Consider the following 20,696-nt stretch of genomic DNA (forward strand, 5'->3'; position numbering starts at 1 on the left):
CCTGCCTCTGCCTCCCGAGTGCTGGGATTAAAGGCGTGCGCCACCATCGCCCGGCCCCATAAACATTCTTAAACCTAGATTAAATGATTTCTTACTTGGTAAATTTACTTAAATTATTGCATTAAGTTGGTCATGGTGGCAAGGCCTATAATTCACCACTTGGGAGGCTGAGATAGGAGGATTGCCATCACTTCAGGGTCAGCCTGAGCTACAGAGAGAGACCATGTCTCAGTGACAGAGCTTGCTTTGTCTGTGTCCTATATAACCTGAAGTAAACTTTAATCTTCAACACACCCCTTCCGTGATGGTCTCCCTTACTGTCTGTGGTCCTAGAAGCAATGAAATCAAATGGCCATAGATAGAACTTGTCATCTGTCAGTTTTACCACCGTTTCCTTGCCTTCATGCCCCATACCCTGAAGGCATAGCCACAGGATGAAGTAACCACCAACCAGTACGTTCTCAGAACTGGCAACAAGATGGCAGATGGAGTGCTCCTGAAACAACAGATAGCAGACAAAGCCTCAGATACTTGAGGAGAGGGAGCCTCAGTCAATGAGCATATACCATGCCTAAAACAAACCCCTCCACAGAACTGGGGATAGCTCCAGTTTTCATTTTGGGAAGGTAGGGGCAGGCTTAAATGGTCTCAATCTGCAGACGAGGCTAGCCTTGAAAGAGCAGCAGTCCTCTTGGCTCAGCTTCCCAGGACTAGGATTGCAGATGTGAACCACCAGACTTGGTTCTTCAGGAGCCTGCAAGAAACAGCTCAGCTGGTAAAATTGCTTGGGCAGTAGGCCTGGCAACCTGTGCTTAACCCCCAGAAACATGCAAAGTGAGAAGAAAGAATCAATGCCACAAAGTTGTTTTCAGACTACCACACATGCACCGTAACATAAGCACCCACACACAAGTCAGGAGCAATCAGTAGTGATTGTTTTAAATTAAGTCCAGCTTTTTGCTTTTTTTTTTTTTTTTTCCCCCGAGACAGGGTTTCTCTGTAGCTTTTTAGTTCCTGTCCTGGAACTAGCTCATGTAGACCAGGCTGGCCTCGAACTCACAGAGATCCGCCTGCCTCTGCCTCCCAAGTGCTGGGATTAAAGGTGTGCACCACCACCGCCCGGCTTAAGTCCAGCTTTAAAAGAACTTAAGGGTGTTGGGAGAGGCAAGAGAGATGAGCCCTGGTCTGGAGACAAAATGAGAGCTCTGCTAGTGACACGAGTGACGTAAGAAGGGGAGGGGATTGGGTTGAAGACACTGTTAGTTCTACTGGGTGAGGATAAGATCACTACCACAATTTTGAGACAAATTTGAAGGAAACTTTAATTAAATTCTGGCCAGGATGATGAACTCTGTCCAGATCCATTCTGGTCTTCCCAGAAAATGGCAACAAATTACGGTTTACAAAGACAAAGGCAAAACCCCCCCAATGTTACGTAGTTCCCATCAAGATGTCCACCCAATTTTTTGGATCAGGGACTTGCCTGGAAATCAACTCCTTGGGCAGGGAGGCCCAGGGATCCCTCTTGTCTTTGTTCCCTGGTGGTGGGATTACAAACCTAAACACCACTGTGCCCAGATTTCCGTTGGTGCAGAGGCTCCAAGCTCAGATATTCATGCTTACATGGCAAGCGCTTTAATGGTCAAGCCATTTTCCTTTCCCCTTAAGTTTAATTTATTTTCTTTCTTTAAATATCTTTTAAGATTTATTTATATGTTTTATGTGCGAATGCTCTACTTGTGTGTATGCCTACATAACAGAAAAGGGCATCAGATCCTACTATAGATGTCTATAAACCATGCTGGTAAATGAACTCAGGCCCTCTGGAAGGGCAGCCAGTGTTCTTAACCACTGAGCTATCTCTCCAGCCTTTAATCCTGAACTGTTGATCCTCCTGTCTCCACTTCTCGAGTGCTGAGATTATAGGTATGTACCACCATGCAAAATGTGGTGAATATCTTTTTGCTGATGGTTTATTGAATGTAAAATCTTATTAATTAAATTTGTCACATTAAAAATCAGAACTCTAGCTGGGCGGTGGTGGCGCATGCCTTTAATCCCAGCACTCGGGAGGCAGAGGCAGGCGGATCTCTGTGAGTTTGAGACCAGCCTGGTCTACAGAGCTAGTTCCAGGACAGGCTCCAAAACCACAGAGAAACCCTGTCTCGAAAAACCAAAATAAATAAATAAACAAACAAACAAATAAATAAATATCAGAACTCTAGGCTTGGAGGGATGGCTCAGCCATTAAAGGCTAGGCTCACAACCAAAAATCAGAACTCTAGGGCTGGGGTATAGCTCAGTGGTAAAAACTCTTGTCTAGAATGCCTTCATTGGCTAAAGCTTAGCACGCTAGGGGCTGGAAACAACAGCTCAGCTGGTAGAGTTTCTGTCTATCATGTATGAAGTCCCCAGCATCCCAGAAACCAGGTATGGGGTGCATACCTCTGCTCTTAGCATCTTGGAGTTTGTTGAAGCAGGAGGATCTGGAGTTTGAAGCCAGCCTGGATATTAGGACCCTCGCCCCACACCCTCCCCCCACCCTAAAATAAAAAGAGAGAGGGAGAAGTATAATCGAATGGCAGCATCTTCCACAACCACTATTCATCCTGTTCTATTGCTTCCTCCTCTAGACTTATGATGCATTATAGCGATGTCCTGATTCTGAAAGTTTCTATATGTGTGGATCCCAGAATTTACTGAGAGATGGAGGAGCCTCAGAAAAATGACCTGAACATAACAGGGCAGGAGGAAGAAAGTCCTGTCAGAAGCACCGGCCCTCAGATTTCTGTTAGTGAGTTTTCCTGCCCTTGCTGTTACGACACCCTGGTTAACCCCACCACCTTGAACTGTGGCCACAGCTTCTGCCGGCACTGCCTAGCTTTATGGTGGATGTCTTCAAAGAAGACAGAGTGTCCAGAATGCAGAGAAAAATGGGAAGGTTTCCCCAAAGTCAACATTCTCCTCAGGTAACCTGTGTGCTGTTGGAAACATGGATGTACCATACGGTTTCTCTGTGTCGCCGTGGCTGTCCTGGAACTCAACTCTGTAAACCAGGCTGATCTCAAACTTACAGAGACCCGCCTGCCTCTGCCTCCATAGACCGGCTTGAATCTGAAACCTTTTTGTCTAAACAAGACCTGAATAAGCACATGGCCACCTGACAGTTGACATGCCAGTGTGGTTGGGGAGATTTCTGAAGTCCTACCTACCCTTGGATCAAGAACAATTAGTGACTGCCTCTGCCTTCTAAGTGCTGGGATTAAAGGCATGCACCACCACCACCACCTGTCAGAAGTTATTAATTTTAAGGGGAGGAACTGGAGAGGAAGGGAAGGTGAAAATGATGTAAATTGAGTATTCATATATAAAATTCTCAAAAAAAATTTAATTACAAAGAAATTTGTTTTTTTAATTTTTATTTTAAAATAAAAATTGGTGTTTTGCTGGCATGTGTGTCTGTATGAAGTGTCAGATCTAGGATTTATAGTTTTGAGCTGCCATGTGAGTGGTGGGAATTGAACCCAGGTCCTCTGGAGGAGCAGTCAGTGCTCTTAACTGCTGAGCCATCTCTCCAGCCCCCTAGATTTCTTTAAAAAAAAAAAAAAAGAAAAGAAAAGAAAATTAACACTTCTGTCAAAAAGTAACTATAGCACACTGTTTCCAACTGAACTTCATTTTCCATTTCTGTAAACTAATCTTTATCATAATAGCATAAGTAGTACATTCATATACATTCATATAATTTTAATTTTCTTTGACTGTTTGTTTGTTTTGAGACAGGGTTTCTCTGTAGCTTTGGAGCCTGTCCTGGAATTAGCTCTTGTAGACCAGGCTGGCCTCCAACTCACAGAGATCCTCCTGCCTCTGCTTTGTTGACTCTTTTTTTTTTGTTTTTTTGTTTTTTTTTTGGTTTTTCGAGACAGGGTTTCTCTGTGGCTTTGAAGCCTGTCCTGGAACTAGCTCTGTAGACCAGGCTGGTCTCGAACTCACAGTGATCCGCCTGTCTCTGCCTCCCGAGTGCTGGGATTAAAGGCGTGTGCCACCATCGCCCGGCTTCGTTGACTCTTTGAAACAAGGTCTCACTCTGTATCCCAGGCTGGCCTCAGAACCATGGTAACTACTCTATTTGGTCTCCTGAGTGCTGATGCTATAACCATTAATGGCCATGTCTAGATTATGGCTTGTATTATCTTATTAAGATTCGAAATTCATGATCAAGCTAAAGACCTCTCTATTATGGTTTAAGTAAAAAATGCTGCAGGTCCCCAAGTGGCTGCAGCAGGCTTTGGGTCCCAAGAGCAGCTAGCCCCAGGCAGGGATGGCACAGTTCTCCAAGTGGCTGCAGTGGGCTACGAGGGGCAGCAAGTCCCAGGCAGGGAGCTGTGTGGTGGGTGAGAGACCTTGAAGGGGCAGCCAGTCCCACGCTGCAGGTCTCCATAGGCAGCTGGTCCCGGGTAGGGAGCCACATGGCAAGCAAGAGACAGAGAAATAGGCACACCGTGCAGAGTGGGTTTGGATATTTATTTAGTGGGTTATGGAGGGGAAAAAGGAGGAGAGCAGAAAGAGGGGCAGAGAGAGAGAAAAAGAGAAACAGAGGGTGGGGAGAAGAGCTATAGCAGCAGCTACCTCTCTGGGGGACTCAGACTAGAAGCTGAAGATCAGCTTGTCTCTTAAAGGGACAGGACAAACCATTACACTCTCCTCCCCTCAGAACCCTCAGTTAGGACTTAGTTGTGATTTCATTCAGATTTGTAAGACTTTTTGAAGAGGGCTAGAAAGAAAACTCAGGAGCTTAGAGTCCTTGCTGCTGCTTCAGAGGACCTTGTTCGGTTCCCAGCACCCACATGGTACCTCACAACGCCTGTAACTCCAGCTCAGGGATGGTGCCCAGACATATACTCAGGCACATACCCATACATGAAATGAGTAAATCTGCCGGGCAGTGGTGGCACACGCCTGTAATCCCAGCACTCGGGAGGCAGAGGCAGGCGGATCTCTGTGAGTTCGAGACCAGCCTGGTCTACAAGAGCTAGTTCCAGGACAGGCTCCAAAGCCACAGAGAAACCCTATCTTGAAAAACAAAAAAACAAAACAAAACAAAAAAAAAAAACAGTGCCATTTGAAGCAGGGCGTGCAGGTACAGGAAGGGAATTCAGAAGTTCAATCATCTTCTACTATGTGGGGAATTCAAGACCCTCTTTCAAAAAATAAGAACAAATACTTTTGAATATATGTGCTGACAGAAAAATGCTAGTATTTTCTCACATCAGTGTTATTTTATCAGTCCAGCACTGCAGTATACTGTTCTCATCCAACATTATGTCCTAAATTATCCAACTTGATACAGAGTGACCCCAGTAGGTACATTTATAAAAATATGTAGTATTCTACTATAAGAATTCAGTATTGTATTTCAGGCCCAGCAGCTAATAGCACCTGCCACTCAAACATGATGACCAGAGTTCTATGATAGAAAGTTGTCGTCTAACCTCCACGTAAGCATGACCACACCCAGACACACATCGAACACGAGCGTGCACTTAAGTACCAGGCTATCCTGGAACTTCCTGTGTAGACCAGTTCTGCTCCTAGAGTATTGGGATTAAAGGTGTGCACACTACACCTAGCAATACAAGTGGGACCTACTTCAAGGGCTAGGCTGTAGCTCAGTGGTGAAGCACATTGATACTATATATGAGGCCTTAGGTTCAAATTTGATGTAATTATTTCATTTGGCTGTTTCCTTAATGGTGGACACATAGATTGCTCTTCCATTTTTGCTTTTATCATAAAGCAGAACTCTTTGCTTCTCTCCTAGGCACGTATGTAGATTATGAAATGTTTGTATTAGTTGGTGTGGTTTCTGAATGCTGTGTTTTATCAAACATCTGTCCTATGATTTCTCTTTTCTCCACAGGGATGCCATTGAAAAGTTATTTCCTGATGCCATTAGAATGCGAATTGAAGACATTAAGCAGAATAATGACATAGTTCAAAGTCTTGCAGCCTTTCAAAAATACGGGAGTGATCAGAGTCCTGTAACTGCCAGCACAGGGCGAGTGAATCAGCAGAGAGGAGGGGGATTCTTCTCCGGAGTACTCACTGCTTTGACTGGTGTGGCAGTAAGTTTGTCTGTGTAATCTGAGCCCTGTGCCACCCACAATTAGCTCTGAAGTCAGTTCTTCTGATAGCTCTGAAACAGCTGACGGTGTGACTCATCAGAATGGTATTTTATGTTTGTAAGGTACGCCAGATCGTTATGTTAGTAAGGTACGCCAGATCGCCGAGTCCCCCAAACCAACTAGGAAACTGAGCCCTGTATGTAAAAGCAAAGAGCCTTTATTCTGTACAAGTTTGCAAACTCGGACTCTCTGTGTGTCCAATGTATTGAAGTGATCAGAGAGCCCCGAGCTTAATTGGGGTTGGGTTTTTATAGTAGCAGAGGTAGGGATGAGGGATTTCTAAGGCTTAGGACCCCTGATTGGCCAACACTTGTCTAGGGGTGTTCTTGTGAAAAGCGATGGGTGTGTGCTGGCAGGTGATCCTATCTACAATGGTTAGAATGTTAGGAATTTTTTTTGGATGGTCTGTTACTGGGTGGTGTCAGCTTATGGTCTTCCCTGGAACCTGGTGCTGCCTGCTATTGCAGCCCATGTGGCCTGGGCCCTATCATGTGTGGCCAAGCTGTCCTGGGCCCCACAAGTAGCAGAGACTAGACCATAGTTGTCTTTAAGTGTTAACTCTGTCCTCCTCCTGACCTGTGCAGTGAGTGACATCATGATGAACCTCATTTTAGAACTGAGGAAAGGGTAGGACCAGAGAGATGACTCACTGAGAGCACTGGTTGCTCTTCCAGAGGACCTGGGTTCAATTTCCAGCACCCACATGGCAGCTCATAACTATCTGTAGCTCCAGTTCCAGGGTATCTGCCACCTTCACACCAATGCATATAAAATAATTTAAATAAATTTTAAAAAATGAAAAGAATTGAGGAGAGGAGCAGAAGAAGACTGAGAAAACAAATCTGTGCTAATGTTAGACTCTTAAGAGCACGCACATTGCTGCCAGTGCAAAGACTTATTGCAATCCTAAAAGGTTTCCCTGTAGAAAAGGCATGTGAGCTGGTGGGGTCAGGAGCACAACTGTTCCTCGGCTGTCTGCTGTCTCCCCTCTTCAGATCTCTACCCAGCCATGAGGTAAACTGCCTCTGAAGACATTGTGTCCTCACTTCACTGTGAGGCTCCTTCCTTTCCTGTATAGACTTAGTATTGTTTCTCAGACTCACACCCTCAGAAACTGGCTTTCCCACTTGTGACAGCCTGTCTCCTTTCAGGTCGTCCTGCTTGTGTATCACTGGCGCAGCAGAGAGTCTGAGCATGGCCTCCTGGTGCACAAGGCTGTAGCCAAATGGACAGCAGAAGAAGTTGTCCTCTGGTTAGAACAGCTGGGCCCTTGGGCCTCTCTTTACAGAGAAAGATTCTTATCTGAAAGAGTAAATGGAAGGTAAGGGGGAAATCTACCACTCCAGACCAGGTATGGTGGTGCCTGCCTTCAATCCCAGAGGCAGGTAGAATCTCTGGGAGTTTGAACCCAACCTGGTGTACCTAGCAAGTTAGCCAGCAGGGCTACTTAAAGAAACCTTGTCAAAAACAAAACAAACAAAAACTGAATACCTCTGGCACAACAGACATGCTCGTAGGTAACTTTATTAATATACATTTTATCTGCCACAAATCCTTGTAGAAGTGTATAAACAAGGTTTTGGTTTTTTTGTTTGTTTTTTGTTGTTTTTTTTTTTTTTTTTACTCTTTGACATTTTTGCTCTTTTGGGGCCCCCACTACCCAGCTCCCAAATCAGACAGAGTCTTATTCTTTCTTATGAGTGCCCAACCTTAGCTTGTCTTATTCTAGCCTTTTTTTTTTTTTTTTTTTTTTTTTTTTTTTTTTTTTTTTTTTTTGTTTTTCGAGACAGGATTTCTCTGTGGCTTTGGAGCCTGTCCTGGAACTAGCTCTGTAGACCAGGCTGGTCTCGAACTCACAGAGATCCACCTGCCTCTGCCTCCCGAGTGCTGGGATTAAAGGCGTGCGCCACCATCGCCCGGCTTAGCCCTCTTATCTTAAATTATTCCATCTGCCTTTTGTCTCTGGGCTTTATCTTTCTCTATACCTTTCTTTATTCTTACTCCGTGGCTGAAACTGTAACTAAAGTGACTGGCCCCTGGAGTCCTCTCTTCTCCTTCCTTCACTCCTAGGTCTCTCTTATGTATTCAGTCTGCCTGCCAGCCCCGCCTATCCTTTCATCCTGCCTTGCTATTGGCCGTCCAGCTCTTTAGTAGCCCAATCAGGTGTTTTAGACAGGTAAGTAATGCAACTTCACCGAGCTAAACAAATGCAACATAAAAGAACACTGTTAAACAAATGTTTCACAGCATAAAAAAAGTCACACATCTTATTATTCCACAGCAAACATGGCTTTCTGATGTCTTCACAGAGACGTACAACTGGTCTACCTTTAGAACAGTTTCCTGACTCCCAAAAGAAGATTCTTCCCTTTACTGGTCCATCCTCACTCCTTTCTCCCTCGACAGATACCAGTTATCTTATCCAGAAACGTATTTGCCATAGTTCTTGCATATTAATGTAGTCATGAAATATGTAAAAACTTTTTGTGTGTAGTTTTTTCACTTGGCATAATTTCACACATGAAAAAAGCATCCACCATTTGAGACCAGCCTGGTCTACAGAGCTAGTTCCAGGACAGGCTCCAAAGCCACAGAGAAACCCTGTCTCGAAAAACCAAAAAAAAAAAAAAAAAGCATCCACCAGTACCTGTGTCTGTAAAACATCCTTGTATGGATGGTTAGACCAGATTGTCAGTTCTTCACTTATTGGGCATTTGCGTTGTTCCGTGTGTGGCTGTTCTCAAGAGTGCTCTAAGATCACTCAAACACAAGGCTTTGTATTCTGGGAGCTCGTGGAGAAGAATGTCCACATCACAGGGTCAATCTGTGCTTACTTTTCAAAGACATTGACGGACTGCTTTCCACTTCATATCAGTGATACTTGAATTTCTATATTACTCCTTATTATGGAGGAGCATTATTTTTAAAACATAATGTAAGACATTATGACATCAAAAGTGCGTTTCTTTATGTTGCTACTCTTCTCAGAATATTGCTGTTAATATAGACATAACTTAGCATGGTGGCACACAGTTACTATCCTAGCACATGGAAGATGAGGGTAGGACGGTCAGAGTTCAAGATCATCCTGAGCTATACATCACACCCTGTCTCAAAAAAATAATCTTATTAGATATCTTTCTAAATCTGAGTGTTATCTTGTCAGGGTGTCCTCTGGGGATCACATAGGGCTTTGAACATGCCAGCTCCTCTCTCTACCATTGAAACTCTCCTCAGCCCTGCCTGGCTTTTTTATGTTTGTACAGTTATATGAATGTGTTGTTGGGGTTTTGATTTGCTTTTGTTTATCTAAGACAGATTTCACAGTGTTTTCCTGAATGACCTTGAGTGTTCACTTCTCCTGCCTTAGTCTCCTGTGTAAGGAACCCAGCTTTTTAACTCTATTCCCACTATACAAGGATGTTTTAGTACTGAGTCATTATAGAAATAGGTTATTGGGGTTTGTTTGGTTTTTTTTACATTTTGTCTTGTTTTCTCATTTGCTTTCTTAGATAGTGGTTTTACAGTTGTTATTTTTATGTGTGTGTGATTTTTGTGTCTTTTTTGTCTACGCACCATGGTTATATCTGGCACCTTCAGAGGCCAGGAGATGGCATTCAGATCCCCTTGACTGCAGTTACATATAGTCATTAGCCACCATATCAGTGCTGGGAATGAACCCAGGTCCTCTGGAAGAGCTGAGCCGTCTCTCTAGCCACTAGATAATTGTTTATTGATGAGGAAAATAAATAAAGGATTTATCACTTTTGTTAAGTTGAATCAGTATCCCAATACAATCGGTGTTTTTTGGTTGGGGTTATTTTGTTTTTGTTTTTGAGATTGAGATCTTGATGTTGCCCAAGTTGGCCTCAGTCTTAGCCATTCTTCTGTTTCAGCCTTCCAAATCACCAGTATTAGAGAAGTGTAGTAGTAAGCCCAGCTAAAACAACCACTCTTAATGGAACCTTGTTCAGTTGGATTTTCTTCTAGTTTTCTCCTACACACTCCCCTTTAAAAACAAAGTAATATATGCCAACAGGAATCAGAAACTGATAGATCGAGCCAGGCAGTAGTGGCGCACGCCTTTAATCCCAGCACTCAGGAGGCAGAGGCAGGCGGATCTCTGTGAGTTTGAGACCAGCCTGGTCTACAGAGCCTAGTTCCAGGACAGGAACCAAAAAGCTACGGAGAAACCCTGTCTCGAAAAAAAAAAAAAAAAGAAACTGATAGATCGGAGACTTCAAAACAAGCACCCTGATGTGCTTAAGGCAAATCACTTTATTTTGAAGCCAGTTTTTGGTCTGCACAGTGAATACAAATGCTACTCTGCAGAGTTAAATAGATAGCGACAAGTTTGTGGGAATACTTCCTGCTGGTGACTGGCTGGTAATAAACAAACTGCTCTTGGCAGTCATGGGCACTGCTGCCAGCATTTAACATTCTGCCTTTCCACGCAAGCCTACATATTTGCACACTAAGAAAGAATTCAGCGTGCAAGGTCTACATCCCGTCTATAATCTCAAGTCATTTCTACGTCTTACCCCTCCAGGTTGCTTTTAACTTTGACAGAGGAAGAATTTTCCAGAGCACCTTACGCCATAGAAAACAGTAGCCACAGGAGAGCCGTCCTCCTGGAGCTGGAGCGCGTAAGAACCCTGGGCGTGAAGCCACCCCAGAATCTCTGGGAGTACAAGGTAAACGCTTGTTTTTAACTGAGGGGGAAAAAATGATAGAAAACGACTAGCAGTCATCTTCCTCCTCACTCTGCAAATTAAGAAGAAAAGCATTTCAGACACTGAAGTCACAAATACCGTGGTGCTCGGGGTCACCTTCCTGCAGTGGGTGCTACACGGCCGCCTCAGGCCTCTGTCCCTAATCTCTGGGTGGTGTTCACAGGATGCATGGTTGTTTCTACTTTCCTGGACTTCCCTGCTGGTGACAGCAGCAGCTCTTCTGTTTGCACTCTCGTACACAGATGACTGTTGATGGCACATGTAGAGGAGTGGGATTATTCAGTCACAAATAATACACAGCTTCATCGTACTGTGCTTGATAACTTGATTTTCATTGTGACCATATCAGTTGATTCTCCTTCAGAAACAGAATGTAATGTATGTTGTACTGAAGAGCAAATATCTGGGATATTCATACATGCATATTGAAAGAGACAAAACCATGTAACTCTTAAACATAGAGTGTTCTTCTTCTTCTCCTTCTTCTTTTCTCCTTCTCCTTCTTCTTCTTTTTCTTGAGACAAGGGTTTCTCTGTGGTTTTGGAGCCTGTCCTGAAACTAGCTCTTGTAGACCAGGCTGGCCTCGAACTCACAGAGATCTGCCCGCCTCTGCCTCCCAAGTGCTGGGATTAAATGTGTGCACCACCACTGTCCAGCCCATTTTATTTATATATATATATAATTATTGTTTTATAATTTATTTATTATTTTATATGAATTGGTGTTGTTTCTAAAGGTATGTCCATATGAGGGAACCACATCCCCTAGAATGGAGTTATAGACAGTTGTGAGCTGCTGTGTGGGTGCTGGGAATTGAACCCACATCCTCTGGAAGAGCATCCAGTGCTCTTAACCTCTAAGCCACCTCTCCAGTCCCAACTTTTATCTATTCTTGATATAACGTGAAAAAGCCCATTCCTGTTTGTAGCTCCTGAATTGAGCCTTTCTAGAGAACAGTTTAATGACATCCCAATGTAAACTGCGCTGGCTTTTGTTTCTTAGACAAAAGTTTTGTTTTTTAGACACAGTCTGTCTTTGTAGTCCAAATTGACCCGGAACTTCCTGTTCCCCTGCCTCAGACTCCTGAATGCTGGGATTACAGACATGTTTCACCAAGTCTGATTGGGGAAGAAAATTGAATGTAATTGATCATAACAGTACATTAAAAACAACCTAAAGGAGCCAGGTGGTGGTGCATGCCTTTAATCCCAGCACTTGGGAGACAGGCAGGTGGATCTCTGAATTGAGACCAACCTGGTCTGCAAAGGGAGTTCCAGCACAGCCAGGGCTACACAGAAAAAAAAAAAAAAAAAAAAAACAATCTAAGGGTTGCTGTGGAACAGTGATCTTGTGGTGTTTTAATAAAACGCTGATTGGCTAGTACATAGGCAGGGAGTGTAGGTGGGGTGACCAGAACTGGAGAATTCTGGGAAGAGGAAAAAGGCTGTGAGTCTGCAGTCATCACCCAGACACAGAGGACGATGAGAATGCCCCACTGATAAAAGGTACCAAGCCTCGTGGCTGACATAGACAAGAATTATATGATAATTTAAGATGTCAGAATTAGTTAATAAGAAGCCTGAGCTAATAGACCAACCAGTTTATGATTAAGGTAGACCTCTCTGAGTTTGTTTGGGACAGAACGGCTAAGGGACCAGGTGGGACAGAAACCTCTGTCAACAAAGGGTCTGAAGAGATTGCACAGTGGGTAGCATGCTCTCTGTGCAAACATGAGCTGAGTTCAGATCCCAGCACCCTTGGAGAAACAAGGCATGGTGGCTCAGAAACAGGTGGATCCCAAAATTTTATTGGCTAGCCAGTGTAGCCAAATTGATAGGGTCTAGGTTCACTGAGAAGCTGTGTCACAAAAATAAGAAAGTAATAGAAGAGGTCACCATTGTCAACCTGTGACCTCTGCACAAGGGGAGAACACCTCCAGACACACAGAAGAAACTTGTGCCCATCGTTAGCAACAGTTAAATAATAGACACAGACATACAGATATCCACTGAAAAAGAAAGTGACTGTGTGAATAAGGAAGTCACTGGGGTAGACTAGTGATAGAATATTAACAATCCTACATGGGCTGTGTTCAATACCCAGCAGATGGATAGATGGTTGGTTGAGTGATTGCTCTATCAACAGCTAGACAAACAGATAGAAACACTTATTTGAGGCAAAATCTCCCTGTTGTCTAGACATGCCTGCCTCGGGCTCCCAATTACTAGAATTACGTGCTTTAATCACCATGCCTGACTCTTGTTTGTTTGCTTGAGGCAGGATCTCACCGTGTAACCCTGGCTGTTCTAGAGCTCACTATGTAGACCTGGCTGGGCTTGCACTCATAGAGATATGCCTGCCTCTACCTTCCAACTGCTGGGATTTAAAGGCATGTGCCAATTTGCCCAATATCATATTTGACTTCTAAAATTAACTTTTTTCAAAATTTATCCTAAGTTTTTTTTATAATTTATCCTAATTTTTGAAGAATGTTCCTCAGTTGGAAGTTTGTGCAGTTTGTTGTTTTGGGTTTCGGTTTTTGTTTGTGATGATCACAGACAGGGTGGAGTCTACATCAATGAACAGTCCACCTACCTCCTCTCTGTAAGTGCCAGGATGATAGGTATTCAACACCCTACCGGGCTTGTGGTGTGTCTAATAATACTGTTTATATTTTATTATGCTTATTTGTTTCTGTGTGCGTGCGTGTGCGTGCATGCAGCTGCTGTGGCACACATGTGGAAGTCAGGACAGTGTACAAATACTGGAAGGAAATCTCTCCTCCTCCCATCTGAGTCCCAGGGATCAAACTGATGTTTTCAGGTTTGGTGGCAAGTCCTTTGTGCACTAAGATATCTTGCTAGCATAATCTTTTTTTTTTTTTTTTTTTAATGTGTTTGAATGTATGGCCTGCTTCTATGTCTGCGTACTGTATGTGTGCCAAATGCCCTCAGGGGCCAGAAGAAGGCAATGAATCTCCTGAAGCTGGGTTTAAAGACATGCACTGTCACACTTAGCTAACCTCCTGGATTTTGGAATACGCTTGGCATGTGGCTTACCCTTGAACTTGTTCTGATACCAAGGCTGGCCTCAGATTTTCTAGCTTCCTGCTGAAATTAGAGCTGTGTGCAATAATGCCCAGCAAGACTGGAGCTTTTTACAGTATACCCCAACAAATGGACTCTATAGCACACAAAAGATTAGTGGTAAAAATCGTGGGACATTGAAAGAGGGCAGATGAAGAGCTGGCCACCATGTATGTAATATGGTTCTGTCTTGTCCTCTGCAGGCTGTGAACCCAGGCAGGTCTCTCTTCTTGCTATATGCCCTCAAGAGCTCCCCAAGGCTTGGCTTGCTGTACCTGTACCTGTTTGACTACACAGACTCCTTCTTACCCTTCATCCATACCATCTGCCCCTTGAAAGAAGACAACTCTGGGGAAGACATCCTCACCAAGCTTCTGGTAGGTCTAAATGTTTCCTGGAAAAGATAATTCTACCCTACCTCCATGTCATACAGAACTGGAGACAGTACCCCAGCCTTTTGGTAGCTTGTAAGTAGTGCATGACCCTTTTAGTCTTGAAATATTTTTTTGTAAAAAGCATTGCTTTTGTTGCTAAAGAAGTCATTGAAGGTGCAGAGCATTCTAAGAGATTAGATGTATAGACTTCAAATTTGGCAGAACCCCTGAAGGGTAGTAGTTAGCCTACTACAAAGCATGGTTTGGATCTTCCCTGAAGACCACACCCAGGGTATTATGACTACTGGCATTAGCCAGTTTTTTTTTTTTTTTTTTTTTTTTTTGGTTTTTCGAGACAGGGTTTCTCTGTAGCTTTGGAGCCTGTCCTGGAACTCCCTTGGTAGACCAGGCTGGCCTTGAACTCACAGAGATCCGCCTGCCTCTGCCTCCCGAGTGCTGGGATTACAGGCGTGCGCCACCACCGCCCGGCTAGCCAGTTTTTTTTTTTTTTTTTTCCATATTATGGGTCATTCCCCAATTCCTGTAGGACTCTTTTTACTAGGATGGCTTCTCAGATTCTGCTTGGTCATTTGAGAGTAATGTCCTTTGCTTTGCTACTGTTGGATTAATTAATTCTTATAGTCTGTCTTTTTCAAAAACTGTCATACGTATAGGAATCATGGTTAGTAACCCACACCCATAAATGCTAAAGCAGAATTTTTTTTAATCTATTTATTTATTATGTATACAGTATTCACGGTATTCTGTCTCATGTATGCCTGCAGGCCAGAAGAGGGCACCAGATCTCATTACAGATGGTTGTGAGCCACCATGTGGTTGCTGGGAACTGAACTCAGGACCTCTCTAACCCGGCTAAAGCTGAATTCCCACGTCTCCACAAGCTCCTTTAAACATAGCAATCAAGTTCCTGCTTACTGATCTTGGTCTTGAATAGAGTTGAAATTGTGCTTTATGGGATATTCCTCTAATCACCCAGTTTCCAGCTTTTTTTTTTGTTTTTTGTTTTTTGTTTTTTTTGTTTGTTTCTTCAAGATAGGGTTTCTCTGTAGGTGTGGGCCTGTCCTGGAACTAGCTCTTATATACCAGGCTGGCCTCGAACTCACAGAGATCCGCCTGCCTCTGCCCCCAGGTGCTGGAATTAAAGTCATGCGCCACCACTGCCAGCTTTTACAGAGAAGCTGTGAAATTTTGTGTTTCCATAAGCACCAGTAGCCCTTGACTGTTCATCAAGCTAAATTTTTGTCTGTTAAAACGGAATTAAAAGTGAAAGTATCAAGAGATCGTTTTCTTGACTGGGCAGTGGTGGTTGCACGCCTTTAATCCCAACAGTCGGAAGGCAGAGGCAGGTGGAATTTGTGAGTTGGAGGCCGGCCTGGTCTGTAGAGCAAGTTTCAGTCAGTATAGCCAGGGCTACACAGAGAAACCCTTGTCTCGAAAAGAAAGGAAGGAAGGAAAAAGAATTTATTTATTTATTTATTTATTTATTTATTTATTTTTTGCTTTTTTGTGTTTTGAGATTCAGTGACCTCTGTCACCGTGAAGGAGTGCTGAGATGAAAGACCTTCGCCATCAGTGCTTGGCTCCATACCTGGCTTTTATGAAATATGAAAGATTCAAACTCTGGCTCTTGTGCTTGGAGCCATAGCCATTTTTCTATGAGCAATGAGCCTTTTTTCTAGCCCCATCTTCATCTATTCTAAAAGGAAATATTACAAGTGAGATTGATAGACTAATACTCTATTTTAAGCCATACATATGCTTTTAATCCTAGAGCTCTGAACTGAAGCAGGAAAAAAAATTTGAGTTCAAGGCCAACTAGAGCTATATGACAAGATACTGTCTGAAAAAAACTTAGATTGTTAAAGGGATGTACGAGTTGACTTGTGTAAGTCAGTCCTGTGATTGAGACTCTGTTCTTCAAGGACCTGAGGGAGCCCACGTGGAGGCAATGGCGAGAATTCCTTGTCAAGTACTCCTTCCTGCCGTACCAGCTGATTGCAGAGTTTGCCTGGGACTGGCTGGAGGTTCACTACTGGACATCACGCTTCCTTATCGTCAACGCCATGCTGCTGTCTGTTCTGGAGTTGTTCTCTTTTTGGAAGATCTGGTCCAGAAGTGAGCTGAAGTAAGTGCCTTCCTGTGGGAGATGGTTGGAATAACAGGGGTAGTAAAGAGACACCAATGATGAAGATCCCCTTTAAAGTGTTTTTTGGACTTGGAGTCGGGGGTGATTCTGTGCTGGAGAGAGATGGCTCAGCAATTCAGAACAAGTGCTGCTCTTGGAGAGGATTGGAGATCAGTCCCCAGCACCCACATCGGGCACCTACAACTGCCTGCCATTCCAGCTCCAGGGAATCTGACATCCTCTTCCGGCCTCTGAGGGTATTGCCTTCATGTACAGAAACCCATACATATACACATAATTTAAGTAAATAAATAAAAATAGGTCTAACAAAATTCTATCTAGCCGGGCAGTGGTGGCGCACGCCTTTAATCCCAGCACTCGGGAGGCAGAGGCAGGCGGATCTCTGTGAGTTCGAGATCAGCCTGGTCTACAGAGCTAGTTCCAGGACAGGCTCCAAAGCCACAGAGAAACCCTGTCTCGAAAAAAACCAAAAAAAAAAAAAAAATTCTATCTAGACTATTCAGGCTCTGGTTTCACAAATACTCCTTAAGCAGAAAATAAGAAAGTTATCTATGTATAGTAATAGACTACATTATGCATAGTGGTTTGGTTTTGTTCCTGATTTTTTTTTTTTTTTTTGGTTTCTTTGTTTTATTTTGTTAGAAATTGGGTCTGTCTTCGTTAGGTTTCTTTTTTTTTATTTTTAATTTATTTATTTATTAAAGATTTCTGCCTCCTCCCCGCCAATGCCTCCCATTTCCCTCCCCCACCCTCATCAAGTCCCCCCCCTCCCTTATCAGCCTGAAGAACAATCATTCTATTGTTATGCTAAAACACCATAAGGAAGCCCAGCTTGGTAGCACACACCTTTATTTTTGTTTTTTTTGTTTTTGTTTTTTTTTTTGTTTTTCGAGGCAGGGTTTCTCTGTGGCTTTGGAGCCTGTCCTGGAACTAGCTCTGTAGACCAGGCTGGTCTCGAACTCACAGAGATCCGCCTGCCTCTGCCTCCCGAGTGCTGGGATTAAAGGCGTGCGCCACCATCGCCCGGCTTTAGCACACACCTTTAATCCCAGTCCTTGGGAGACAAAGGCAGACAGATCCACATTGTGAGTTCCATGCTAGACAGCTACAAAGTGGTACCCTGTCTCAAAATAAAAGAATAACTACATAAAAATAAAAACCTAAAAACTAAACAAAACAAAGAGCCAGCACAATAGTGCATACTTAGTGTCCAGGCACTCAGAACAATGTGGACTCCATGCTCACTAATTTTTTGTCAACTTGGTGCAAGCTAGAGATGATGGAACGTCATTTGAGAAAAGGCCTTTATTTTTATTTATTTTTTTTTTTTAAGATTGCCCTATAGGAGGGCTGAAGAGGTGGCCCAGCTGTTAAGAGCACTGACTGCTCTTCCTGAGGGCCTGGGTTCAATTCCCATCACCCACATGGCAGCTAGCATCTGTCTGTAACTAAGTTCTGACATGCATACACGCAAAACACAAACATATACTATTGCCTCAACCTGGTTATCTCCTGCCTCAGAGTTCTAAGTAGCTGGGACTATAAGCATGCACTATTATGCCTGGCTCTTTGTGGTCATTGGTTTTATTTTGAGACCCTTGCTTTGTGGCTCTATCTAGCCTGGAACTCACTGTGTAGACCAAGCTCCTAAAGATCTGTCTGCCTCTGTCTCCTAAGGACTGGGATTAAAGGTATGTGCCACCAGGCTTTGCAAGTGCTAATTTTTTTTTTGTTTTTGCTCGTGAGTGTGTGTGTGTGTAGCATCATATCTCATTCCTATTTGATAAGAAACCAGCTAATGTCTGGGAGAGGTTTGAAGGACTTTAATAATTGAGGGATAAGTGAAGGAAGAGTGGAGTGTCCATAGAATAAGAGCAGTCTAGTAAAGGCCAGGGAGGCGTCCTGCGGAGTTCTGTAGTTCTAGTTCTGTTTGGCCAGCACTTGGGACAATAATAACTTCCCTAGATTAATGTAGGATGAGAGTTTGGTCGTTGAGTAGATCTCGGTGGCAAGTTGCAAGAATCTGAATTTAATACAAAAGAAATGCCCACCCAGAGTAAAAAGCATGTTTTGGACCCAGAGACCCAAATACTCTTCCTCAGGCCTGCCTCCCTAAGGGCCTCCTTGACCATAGGCTGCCCTTCCCTGTGCTACTCAGCTCTTCTTGCACCTCATGGCCTATGGCTGCCCCAAAACTTGCCTAGCAAGGCCAAGAGAAAACAAGTACTTCTTTTCCTGTAACACTTGAAATAGCCTTTACTCTGGTCAGTCCAGCTTGAGTCATGTGCCTACCCCACATGTCACACTGCAGGAGTGTGCTAGGTTTTCATGGCCAAGCTCAAGATGAAGCATGTGTCCAAATCAAACCACATGGGGAAAATGCAGGGGGGAGGGGCTGGAAGTATAGCTTGGTTGTAGAACACACACTCACGTTCCTCCAGATAGACAAAGCAGGCACCGCCAAAGCAATTCCAGTTGTTTTAGGAAGACTGTTCCAGGCAGACAGGCCACCACACAGTTTCATATTGGTATCCCATCGGTCACAGGATTCCTAACCTTGTAAATAGTTGTAAGACTCTCTCATGTGTCATTTATTCATTTAGAGAATGTGTGTATCCATACTCGTGCTCTGTCCCCAGCACAGGATGTGGTGCCTGCGATCCCAGCCTTCAGGAGGCAGAAAGATAAGAAGTTCAAGGTCATCCTCAGGCACGTAGCAAGTTTGAGCCCAGCTTGAGCTATATGAAACTTTGTCTGGGGGGGGGGGTACCACAAAGCAGGTAGAGCTGAGGCTGTACCCGTGTGCCCAGAGAACATCCACGGGGACTTGTGCTGGGAGCTGTCGACTGGTAAGGCAGTGTGGGAACAGATGACGGGGCAGACCTCAGTACCCCAGCATGTCCAAGCCCGCCCACCACTCTTCTCTTCTTTTCAGGACTGTGCCCCAAAGGATGTGGAGCCATTTCTGGAAAGTGTCTACGCAGGGGCTCTTCATGGTCATGTTCTGGCCTCTCATTCCACAGTTTGTCTGCAGCTGTCTGTTTTACTGGGCTCTCTACTTCAGCCCGATTATTAACATTGACCTGGTGGTCAAGGAAGTCCGGCGGCTGGAAACCCAAGTGTTATGACCAGCAGCAAGGTCCAGGAGAACCTGTGAGTCTCCCTGATGTCCAAGCTATGACAGTCAAAGAAGCAGGGGCTTCATTTCTACCATGGTAAAGCAAGGTGCTGCTTCTGTGTGTCAAGGCTTCAGCCAGGTCCCTTCTTCCTCTGTCTCCTGCACCTTGGCAGCTGACTACTACCCAGGTCAGGTGAGATTCTGCGGCCAACAGCCAGCCACTCTTCTTACAGGGACTTGGGAGGCCCGGACTACTATGGCTATCAGGAATGATGGTCTTGGACCCAATGTGGAGTGACATGTCAGAAGACCACCACAGGCTGGACGAGGTGGCGCACGCCTTTATCCCAGCACTTGCGGGGCAGAGGCAGATGGATCTCTGAGTTCAAGGCTAGAGTGGTCTACAGAATGATTTCCGGAACTGCCAGGGCTACAACGAAACCCTATTTTGAAAACAACAACAACAACAGCAACAAAAAGAAGAAGGCCACCATGGTCTACTAGCCTTAACCTCATGGACTGACAAGCTCCCCAAACCAGGCCTGTTGGGGCCAAGTTTAGGAAAACAAGGATAGGATTTGGTCATAAGCATAGTTACATATACAAAATACAAAGGAAAACCCAGAATTCAGCTTTTTTTTTTTTTATTTAATTGAAATTTTACATACCAATCCCAGTTCCCACTCCTTCCCCTCCTCCTGCTTCCACCACCTTCTCCCTGAAGCCAACCTCCATCTACTCTCAGAGAGGGTAAGGCTTCCCATGAAGAGTCCCCAAAGTCTAGGCAGGTCAAGGCCTTCCCCACTATGTCTAGGCTGAGCAAGGTATCCTTCCAAAGAGAATGGGTTCCAAAACGCCAACTCAAGCAGTAAGGATAAATCCTGGCCCCACTGCCAGTGGCTCCTCAGGCTGCCCCAGCCATACAACTGTCACCTACATTCAGAGGGCCTAGTTTGGTCCTATGCAGGGTCCTACGCTGTCAGGCTAGAGTCTGAGCTCCCATTAGCTCAGGTCAGCTGTTTCTGTGGGTATC

General features: G+C 44.2%; 1 protein-coding gene across 1 annotated transcript in view; it reads left to right on the plus strand.

Annotated features, from left to right (window-relative positions):
- The window catches only part of Bfar (bifunctional apoptosis regulator), a 31,676-nt gene extending 11,384 nt beyond the window's left edge, over positions 1-20,292 (plus strand). Inside the window, exons 2-8 of the mRNA XM_005350341.3 lie at positions 2,634-2,969; positions 5,921-6,125; positions 7,337-7,506; positions 10,735-10,879; positions 14,208-14,381; positions 16,322-16,524; positions 19,481-20,292. Of these exons, the coding sequence (XP_005350398.1) occupies positions 2,707-2,969; positions 5,921-6,125; positions 7,337-7,506; positions 10,735-10,879; positions 14,208-14,381; positions 16,322-16,524; positions 19,481-19,673 (1,353 nt within the window). The 5' untranslated portion in view covers positions 2,634-2,706 and the 3' untranslated portion in view covers positions 19,674-20,292. The remainder of the gene's footprint in view (positions 1-2,633; positions 2,970-5,920; positions 6,126-7,336; positions 7,507-10,734; positions 10,880-14,207; positions 14,382-16,321; positions 16,525-19,480) is intronic.
- The last annotated feature ends 404 nt before the right edge of the window (positions 20,293-20,696 follow it).

Source organism: Microtus ochrogaster, chromosome 7 (assembly GCF_000317375.1).
Source record: "Microtus ochrogaster isolate Prairie Vole_2 chromosome 7, MicOch1.0, whole genome shotgun sequence".
In the NCBI taxonomy this organism is placed as follows: Eukaryota; Metazoa; Chordata; class Mammalia; order Rodentia; family Cricetidae; genus Microtus; species Microtus ochrogaster.